The sequence below is a fragment of the Halichoeres trimaculatus genome, unplaced genomic scaffold, assembly GCF_033239565.1.
Source record: "Halichoeres trimaculatus isolate MK-OKI-2021-1 unplaced genomic scaffold, fHalTri1.1 fHalTri1_scaffold_2, whole genome shotgun sequence".
Classification (NCBI taxonomy): Eukaryota; Metazoa; Chordata; class Actinopteri; order Labriformes; family Labridae; genus Halichoeres; species Halichoeres trimaculatus.
Window position 1 is genome coordinate 27013170 of NW_027437180.1, and position 10827 is coordinate 27023996.

Below are 10827 nucleotides of genomic sequence, written 5' to 3' on the forward strand. Positions count from 1 at the left end.
AAGCACGTATGGTTAAAAAATCAGCACAAACGTAACCCTTCTTTTGAGGCCTTCTTTGCTTGCCCTTTCCATGTGTCAGTTTGTAACAATTTATCCACGATGACAAACTCTTGCATACTAATGCAGATAACTTAGGGGCAAAATAAGTAAATTCTTGAAAGCATATGGGACTTATTATTCCTCTGTTGGTTCAAAGAGCGAATAAAAAACAGAAAGATGGGCATCATGTAGTCAGTGGAATTAAGAGGCTTTGAGACGAGTCAGTGCAAGCAGGGCTTTTTTCAAATCTGTCCCTGGATAATCCACTAATGATATAATGTATGTTTAAGTATAATGGTTATTGTATTCATAAAAAGGGAATATTATTTAGTTCTTTTTTTCACAAGCACATTTGTTTTGATAAATAGTGAACATGTACACAGTAATTTGCACACATAACAAGTAGATAAATAACTACCAAATCAAATGTGTTAAACTCATTTTTTTCCACTGATTGTTTTTTTCCTTTGGCTGTCAAACAAAGGGTAACAATTTTAAAGCATCTTTGTCCCTTAGTTCACCTCAGCCATAAAGTATTGATAAAAACAACGCTTTAAACTTTACAAAAAGATCTCTTTGAAAACTTAAAAACAGAACCACATTGAATTTTAATCAGTTAAGTGCTAACCAGGGGTCATTTCAGTTGTTTTTTTTTCAGCTGAAGATTACACACTTAAGCAGGCAGCCTTGCTTACTCTTCTCAATACCTTCCAAAAGGCTGTTGACATCTGTCAACAGGGAAGTCTAACTTCCTCTGCATACCTGATTAGTCTACTGACCGAGTGAAAAGCAAAAGGCACTGTAAATGTTCAGGGATGAGGAAAAGTATCACCAGAGTTCAGTGGAGATCCCTGCACTGTTTCAGAGACTTGATGATTACAGTGCAGGAAAATTTAACATGTTCTTAAACAGGCATGCATGTTTTTTTGTAAACAGAGACAAACAGAAGAGTGTGCATATATGTGGTTTTACAGTTAGTATTTTCTCCCAGCCCCCCAGCTGTCTGCTGCATAGAGGTAAATGATCTTATTGTGGGGGAGCGAGCAGCGTCGAGCAGAAGTGTTGAAGAGGTTGCATGATTAACTGCAAGGAAGACACGCATACCAGTAATCATCACCATCATTGGCCTCGTTCATCATATTTTTAAACTGTTGACAGGACTTGATCCACTCATCTTATTTTTATTAGCCCATATTACCATCTCTTTTTTAACCTTCAATCTAACATTCTAACCTGCTTCTGTGCCACTTCAGAAACTAGGTGTCCTTACTCTTCCACATTCCCATGGTGCAGAAGTGCACAGCCTGTGGTCCCCATACGGGCTGCTGCAAACGGAGAGAGTGAAGGTTAATTATGTTGGAGAGTCTCATTCCTCCCCTCTCCTTCCTCTCTCTGTCTCCCTCTCTTTCCCTTGGTCCCCTCTCAGCATGTGGGCCCTCTCCAACGCTCCACAATCAGCTCTCTGTTTGTCTCTCATAAACAAAGGGCATGCTGCTCATAGAGAGAATATGTTAGCAAAACTCCCTTACTCCAAGTTCAAACTATGTGATAATTAAAGATACTTGAAATATAAAATCCCTTTGATCACAAAATTGTCCTTGTGATGTTTTTGGCAAGAACAAGAGGAATTATTCAGGAATCAATCATTCTGAAATCAATAGAATGCAGAAAACCATTCTCATGACATTAAATTCATTTCATATAATTTTTATACTTAAAAATGTATTTCACGTTATTTTAACTGAATGTGTACTCATTTGAGGGTTTTGCAGTCTCCTTGTAGCCTATCCTGCTGAACAGACTATAACAATGCAAAGTAGAAATAATGGTGACAGAGAGTGATAAATGTTTCTAACACTGTTGTCCTCCCACTTACACACTAAACCTCATAACACACCCTAAATGACAGGAAAGACAAAGAACCACTCGTGTCAGTTTAATACCACTCAGCCCTTCATCTCATTTACACATTATGAGTCATTTAGACAACACACACACGCACACACTCTGACACAAAAACAAGGGCAAGGGCCATCAGATAAACCTAAAGATGATTAACGCCGGTTGGGACAGACACACTCTCGCTCTGCCTCCTCTGCACAGTCAAAAATGGGCCCTCTGGAGGCCTCCCCCATCTTTTGGGCAAAGATGAGACTGTCAAATTGGTTTGCCAGGCATATTACTAGCCAACAGGGAGGTAGAGGTGGAGGAAGGGGGGCGACTATGAAGTAGGGTCGGGGTAGGGTACCGAAGTGGAGTGATGGAGGTGGAGGGATGGAGAGAGGAGGAAATGGGACAGAAATTCTAAATTTGATAAATGAAGGACTAAGCGTATAATGCTCACTGTGTGAATTTAGCTGCCTTGTTTTGATCATTCAGGGCAATGAGGTACTGCCAGCACAGGAGTTCAATAATAATGTTTATGCAAATGTTCATAAAACTCTGCTCTTTCCCTCTCCAAAGACATTAAAACATTTTCAAACACTTACAAATGATATATCATTTAGTGACTTTTTCTCTTCCCTTTCATTTTGTTTTCATCTGTAATTTATTCCTGAAAGACTGCAGTAAAAATGTCTGTAATCTCGATATGTTGCTGTGATATTCTAACCATGTGGTGTGCATTTTGAGTGTTTAAAATGGCTACTGTTTCTATAGCGCAGACTACTTTCTGCATGATATCTAGTATGTTGACTTTAGTGTCTTTAACTGAGATAGCCATGGTTAACTTAGAGCTTATTAGCAGTGAGAAGGTGTTGTATTAGAGATGGAGACATGTTGCAAAGAACCTGCCTACCTGAGCATCATCAACAGCATCCTGAACTTCAGGCTTAAAGGAGCAAATGTGGCCCCCCCATGTCAAAGCTTGCTGCTTGGTACCCCTACAGAAATTGTGACCATTATCTTACATACTGATGAGAAATTAAGATACATCTCATACTGTCCTGGAACTCTCTGACCTACCAGAGCCAAGTGTCCACACATGTATTCCACTAGCAAGGGATACTGCTCCACAGACATTGAATCATGACTTCCATACTTTAGCAATAAGCTTGCACCATATGGGTGCAACTGTACTATCAAAGGATAAGGAAGAACAAAGGATTTATATAGTCCTTTTGATCGAAGTCCCACTATATGGAAGTAGTATATTTTCTGTTTTTCACACACAGACACGCAAACAGACAAAAGCACGTGCAAGTGCGCACACATGCAGTGACAGCCACGGCCAATCGATTTGCCACGCTCTCCCTTTCTCCTCAATGCTGACGATGCTCGAGTGGACGGGCTCCTGGTTGCCTGGTTCACAGAAAAGGGTCCCTGAAATGAATGTATTTTTACCTCTTGCAGGACAATGTCGGATAGGGAAGTAAATAATTAAAGGAAAGGGACCCTTTTTGACTGCATCAACCCTGCCACTGCTGGTAAGCTCTACTATCCATTGTGACTCCATTTTACCCCGTCCTGCCAAGGATGACCGTTTTTTATTTTCTTTCTTTTCAGTTTTTTTTTTATTTGTGATACACTCGTGCCCTCCCTGCATGGAAACCCTTCACATTAAAGGCACTGCGTGTTTACTTTTCACTTATTTTAGTGCTGACCCAGTATGAGAGGAATGGGCTTTGTGTATGTTTGACATCACATTGGCCATTAGTTAAGTTTCCTTTTTGTGTCATGCAGTTTAATCGTGATCTGTGTGCCATTGGTAACCTTTTCCTAGGCAGACTTGGCAACTGTGAAATTGGAGCGCTGAATACAGTTATCAAGCCCATTTCACTTTTGCATTTTCAGGCATGGCTTTGTGTGCTAACTGGAATCCTCTCTAATGGTATTGTGGCTTAAGCATGGCACTCCTTACCTCGTTTCTTTGATCAGCAGCAGCACACTGCGTGGTACAGTTTGCCTTGTGTTTCGGAAAAAACGCCCGTCTTAATTAAATCCAAAGCTACATAAAGACATGTTCACTGAGGTGCTCGATTAAGCCACCTCCAATAGGGAACGAATGCGATAATGCTGTCAGGGCCTAGTGCTAATATGCTATCCAGTTCCCCTCGATTATCACATTACCACAGCTCGAATCAATTGATAAACTCCCATTCAATATGGTGGAGTATTTAATTGAGTCAGAGTCTATTGGATTTGAGGGCCGCGCAGTGCAGACATGCTGACAGCAGTAAACACTCGCAGGATGCTCTCTTTCTCTGTGCAATCTTAGAGCACTTTTCTGAGGGGAGCTGCAGGGTGAATTTCTGTCTATGTGTGATCATCTATCCACCCTGGTGAATAGATTAATTTCATTAATTGTGGTTTTAAGATATTGGATCCTCCTAGAACACAAGTTGTAGAAGTGGAGAAAATGAAAAATGATTTCATATAAAATACTTTGGGTATTATGTATTTGAGAATTAACATTCCTCATATGCTGGATGAATTGTTACTGATAACTCTGGCTTTCTCCCCTCTTTAGGCACAGCTCCAACATCAACCTGCACCGCAAACTGCTGACCAAAGAGCTGGATGATATTGTCCTGGATCCCCAACTCACGCCACTGCCCAAGGACCTGCGAGCTGAGTTCCTTGCAAAGATCTACGCTGGGCACCACATGGGCATGGACCCTTTGGCTGGGATGGGCATCGGAGGCGCCAGCCTCAGACTCACAGGCCTGAACCCCCGTTCCCCAATGAGCATCGAGTATCCCCATCACCCTCTCAACCAAAACTTTAGAAACCGGCACATCAACGGCTTTTCCCGAGGTCAGCCAGACGACTACACTGTGTTAGACCTCAGTACCACATCCAGCGTTCAATCCAGCTGCAGCATCCACTCCTCCCATGAGTCAGACGAGGGCAGTGACGAAGGCATCCTCCTGGATGACCTGGAAGAGGGGGAGGGAGAGGAGGACGAGGAGGAGGGCAACAGTGACGGGGAGGACTGCTCCCAGCGGGCCGAGGGGCAGGCTGACGGAGGACATCGGGGTGAGATTGGAGAACTAAGAGGAGATGGACAAGATGAGGGGATGGATACTTCCTCCTCACCATTCCTCCTTTCATCTACAGGGGGCAGTATCGGAGGTGGCAGTGGGATCCTTTGCAACATCTGCCACAAAATGTATAGCAACAAAGGGACCCTGCGAGTGCACTACAAGACTGTGCACCTGCGCGAGATGCACAAGTGCAAAATTCCCGGTTGCAATATGGTGTTCAGCTCCGTGCGCAGTCGCAACCGGCACTCTCAGAACCCTAACCTCCATAAAAACATGCCCTTCTCAACAATAATAGACTGAGTAATGACTTGCTACTCTCCCACTGTCAGTCTGCCTGCTCCTCCCTTCACTCCTCACCCTTATTCCTCCTCAAATTAGCTTTTAACCCCAGCCTAGGGCCATGATATACAAGCGAAACGCCTGTATTCCTCCTGCCCATCCTCTATGAATCATAGCAAGACATTTCTGTCCCTCTATTGAAATTCATCGACTCTAAATACAGTTTAATATTGTGACCTTTGACTTTTCCTTCTTTGGAAGAACAGGATGACGCTCTTAAGCATGGAGTTTGCTTTATTAAAAACTCCAGTTTTTTTTTTGGTAAGCCCCTCCGATTTTTCCTTTCAAACGTCTCCCCACTTTGTTTTAATGTCTGTCTCCAAAGAATCTATTCACTCTTATTTGTGAATTTGCCTGCAGAAATGATAGTATTGAGAAAAAAAAAAAAAGAAAAATCTTCTTGTTGTATTTGTGTAATGATAGCTTTTAAATGAACCCCTTACAAAAGCATGACAGCTTCATTTGTAAATAATGTCCCAAGAGGCTTTTGGTGTAAAAGAGTTGTGTTGATGGTTGTTTGCTTCTTTTTTCTCTCTCTTTATGGTTTTATGTTACAGTCCAGTACAATACTTCCAGCTATAGGCAAGAAAGAGGTAGCATCGTACTAGCTTGACTCATTTATGTTAGCTTCAAAGACACGTTTTAAACTGAGTCCTAGGAAAAAAAAGAGTATCATGTGGCTTGTTTTATCTACTTGTTAGATATTCAGAGGTTGCCGGCATGCTTTTTTTAGGCTCCTACACTGATATCATTCTCTGTATTTCTATTGATTTTTTTTCTGTTTGTTATGTTTATGAGCTTTAGTATACCAATTCAGTTTTTGCACTTTGCATCTATACAAGGGGATGTGTAATATTATTATAATGAGGACTTTTGCGATGGTAAGTTTAGGTGTTGTTTAGGGTCACCGATGGCTACAGTGCCAAGGGAAATGTCAGTACCTTCAACATACATGTGCCAGTTTCTTTTTGCAAGCCAAACACAGTTTGACAACAGAAGAAAATCTTACCTCCCTGAACAAAAAAAAAAAAAAACAAGATTTTCCCCATCCTCAAACATTGCATTCATCACTGTCTCAAAAATGTCTTGTATCATATCAGACCCAAGTGTGACTGGTTATAAAACTGCTGTTTCACAACACAAAGGAGTTCAATATCCATATATTCTCCTTTTCTTTTTGCTTGAAAAACTGAGTGGAATGTTGCCGAAAAATGATCGCAGTTCAGTGCAGTTCTTACTGCTGTTCAGTGAGGTAACCCATGTACAGCGTGAAATTATGTGACACTTTGAAAAAAAGTGCAAGAACTCATACTTGTTTACAAAATAGGCATCTAAGTAAGAAAATGCTGTCCCATTGATTAAGAAGAAAAAGATTAAAATAGTCCTTCAACTGTGACCAAAAAATGAGTGTTTATAGTGTGACATTGTACCTAAATTTACCCCGTTAAATGAATACGATGCACTTGAGTCTTAAATATTTTGCTGTGATTTTTTTAATACTGATTCCCATTGCTGATTGCCGGCTACAAATGTTCTCTATAAAAAATGAGTTTTTATCTGGCTGTTGTTCACAGCGTCATGTCCAAGACTGTCTCATGGTACAAGTATTTCCAGTAATTGGGCAAAGTAGCCAAGGGAAGGGGTATTTATTGGTACGTGATGTATCTTCATGGAGATGTTTTTTGTCCAGTGTAAGAATATTTTTTTGTGAAAACATAAAAAAGTAGAGATTTTTCCTTAGTTTGACTTCTTTATCAATGTTTTAGCAATGCTGTGTGTTACTATACCAAGAGATCTTCTCTTACCTGAGTGGTGCTACACACAGAGGGAAAAATATGCAGTGCTATGTGGTGTGCTGTACAGTACTCACAACACATTACATCCATAATAGTGTTCTCTTCCATTTGTTTCATACGTAAGCCATTTTACAATATAGACATGACCTATTCTGGTGAAATATTTCATGTCTTTTGTTTTAAAGACTCCACCTCTATGACACATGCAGTTTTTAGTCCTCTGTTCTCTGAGATAAAATGAGCAGGGCAGAGAAGTGAGGCTGATGGAAAGGTTGCGGAGGTGGAAGGCTGACTAGGGAGGAAAGGATGACAGCAAGGATCATTAAAAATGTGCTGCTCCTCCGTTACCTGGAGGCGTCCCTGCCATTCTAGCTTCTTCTGTCTAATAACTCACTTGTCACTTCGTTACACTGCCAGACGCCAAGGTTGCTGACAAGACTGTGACACTGACAGAAAGAGAAAAAGAAAAGAGATCGTGTGCCATAAGCAATTAAATTACCCTCATTCAATTTAGTAGAGTTTAATTCACCTTTTCATTTTCTACATGAGCTTTTTCTCATTCATAGTCACTGATAATTCAATTCAATTCCTTTTCTCCCACCCTGTTTCTCTCTTTGTCTGTCAGAGCACAGTCATTTAACAACCGCCTTACCCATTTCTTCAACCCGCCACTCACTTACCACCTCCACACCCCACAGCGCAGGTCCTACAGGGACACACACTAATAGTGTATGCTTAAGTTCACCGGACGGCCATGGCATAGGAAAAAGGGATGGGTAATTGCCTGTTTATCCCAAGTGAAGGGAAAATTGAGTACAGGAACCCCTGCCTTCTCCCAGGAGTGGGTTTCACTGAGGCGCTTGCTGCCTCATTCACTCATTCAATCCCCCCGGCCCCCGCTCTCAGAAATAAAAAAAGTGCTAGTCCAGGAACCCTGCTGACAGCTGTCTCTCCAGCACACACACATCTACACATCCACACTCACACACACATACACACACACAAACTGACTCAGACTCACATGTGCTTCCTACTTACAGGCCAGAAGGATGACAAGATCTAGATGACTTGTTAACCTCTAGTGATGTGGGAGACAGGAGCAGAGAAAAATAGAGAGTACTCTTTCTTCAGGAAATGAAACTCTCCATCAACCATTAACATTAAAGGTGCTGCCACAATGCAGAAATCTAACATTCCATTATGGAGAGTGATACCAGGTAGCTGAGTCAGGCATGGAAAAACAGAGGCCTCTATTATTTCATCTTAGAATTATCAATGCAATTAAGAGCTAGTTTTTTTCTAGCACACAGTGTCTGGTAAAGAAATTGATCAAAAGGTCACTTCCACTCTTAAAAATAAGGGTGCTACTCATAACCAAAATACCTTAAAATATAGCCAATAACATTTTCAATCTGAACAGAAACAAGTTTCACATTTCTTGAGTCGTGTTCTTTGCTAACATTTTTTAAGCACCAGCTGCAGTGCATGACCTCTATCTGTTTGCTGTGTGCGCAAGACAAAAAACCCTGAATATTACTGAAGAGATTCCCTTGTAACACCCTTATCCTACCTCCTACGGGCTGCTTCTGAGTCCTGCATGGTGCTGGTCATGCCAACAGAGCTCAGAGCTGGAAACAGAGCTGAGAAAAAACATGCAAACGACTGTCCGGCATAGCCAGAGAAGCACAGACAGCAAGAGAGAAGAGAGGCAGTGGAAAGGGATTGGGATTTCTTTGAGAGTGGTCTAACAGGAGCCTTGCGGCAGTCACTTAACAAGGCAGGGGAGAAAGAGAGGAACGCAGGGAGACAGAGCAAGAGAGCACAGCAGCAGGGCCAGGGCTCCCAGGACTCATCGCCAGCTTCTTCTCGATTGTTTGCTGGAGAGCGATCGAGCCGCCACTCACATTTCAACCCCACTCTCCTACACTCTCCTCTCCTCTGAGAAATGACCACCAATTTGGCCTTTTCCTCTGAGAAAGCCCCCAATCCAATCTTTGTCTTTTTTTACTTCCCTGACCACATGGGCCCAGGTGCATTCTGCTAGTGACCGGGCAGTGGATGAACAGGAACACGTCACTTAAAGCCCCTCATTGGCTCAGACCACTGGAGTGAATCTTAAATATTTGATAAGGAGAGCGTCAGGCATCAATTATTCTGTAATTCCTCACAGCACGCAAAGGGGACAGCAAACGGTTGAGATGGTTGACCTGTTAATCACTGTCCATTTTGTTCTCGTCACTGAGTGAGTGAGTACAGTTAATGTAAGCAGAGAGGAGGTAAAAATGCATGCAAATGGTCCAGTTAATGTAGCTCATGGAACAAAGTGGGATTAAAATGTTTGATGGGAACTCATGAGAAATATGCAGATAGGAGGAAATACAGACAAACAGTGTGTGTATAGACGCTTCAGTCTCATGTGTTATGTTCTAAAAATAAAACCCTCATTCATTTCAACTGGAACCTGTGAAATGTAAATGATCCTGAAAAAATTACTGTAAATTCATATAATGTTTTCCATTGTGCCAATATATTTTACAGTCTTAAGGTATAAATAAGCTTGAAGATTTGGTGAATTTAGACTTTTCTTTTCACTTGTGTTTTTGTGTATCAAATGCATCTTCGTCTGTGTCTCAAATAGCCCGTGTTATGGCACTGGCACTCTACAGCGTTGCATGGCTACAAACTCGCACTGCAAAGAACAACACTTTGGTGTCAAATGGTGATTTGGAAGCCTCATGAATACTGTATGTTACCTAAACAGGTGTTTCCCATTTGCGGACGGGAGGAGAAAAAAAGGTCCTCTTTTTAAAAGACTCTTTGTTTCTTCTTATTTTTTGTTCTTTTTTTTCTTTTTGCCTTTCTTGTATTTGTTTCTGTATCATAACTGTCTATGGTTTTTGCATAAAATGCATAAGGGTTTTGGGATGTAAATGGAATTTTATTCATATTTTGTCCAAATACCTCTTGTAATTTGTATCAGAATTCTTGTACAATTTTTATATTAAAGATTTATCAGTCACTGGCATGTTGTCATAATGTTTTATTCTAAAGTGGATGCCCCCAAACCTACTGAAAATTACGCAAATGTGTTATTTTGTATATTTTAACAATGTTACAAAGCTTAACGAGACACCATCCTTCATCTGGAAAAAAAAATATTTAAAGCCCCAGAATACGTCAATCAAGCCTTTCTAACAAGACACTGTGATTTCAGCAGGTTTCCAGCAGCCTCTTTAATTACCCCGTGATAAAAATCACTGGGGAAAAGGCTATCTTGACCAATTAGTGGACGATTAGATTAATAGAGTTATTAAAAGATGTACTGGCATGGGGAGAAGGTGCTGCTGGTCTTAGCAAATTAGTAAGATGGTCACTGACGGAAGGAAACAAAGGACACACAGCCTCTTTGTCTGATCGTACGCTGAAATTAAATTAAAAGTACCTGCAAAGGCAACCTGTCGTGTGAAAAAACTAAAAGTAAATGCAAATGATACATATACATACATACAAAGGGATTTTTCATTTATGATCTGGCAGAAATAAATCTAAAATGTAACATGAACACCTGCCAATAAAAATCAACCATTTAGAGCTAGGAAACAGTGACACTGACAACAGATACTAAGAGTGACACTGAACAAATGTAAGGTCATTTTACAAAAGCGGCC

At 41.1% G+C, this 10827-nt stretch overlaps 1 protein-coding gene across 4 annotated transcripts in view; it reads left to right on the forward strand.

Moving 5' to 3' along the window:
* bnc2 (basonuclin zinc finger protein 2) overlaps nt 1–10178 on the forward strand; it is a 164933-nt gene extending 154755 nt beyond the window's left edge. For 3 of the 4 annotated variants that reach the window (XM_074687095.1, XM_074687110.1, XM_074687102.1), the window contains one exon: nt 4508–10178. In XM_074687095.1, the coding sequence (XP_074543196.1) occupies nt 4508–5324 (817 nt within the window). In that variant the 3' untranslated portion in view covers nt 5325–10178. Of the gene's footprint in view, nt 1–3390; nt 3465–4507 lie in introns of all 4 variants that reach the window. The other variant, XM_074687118.1, reaches the window with a different exon arrangement.
* The last annotated feature ends 649 nt before the right edge of the window (nt 10179–10827 follow it).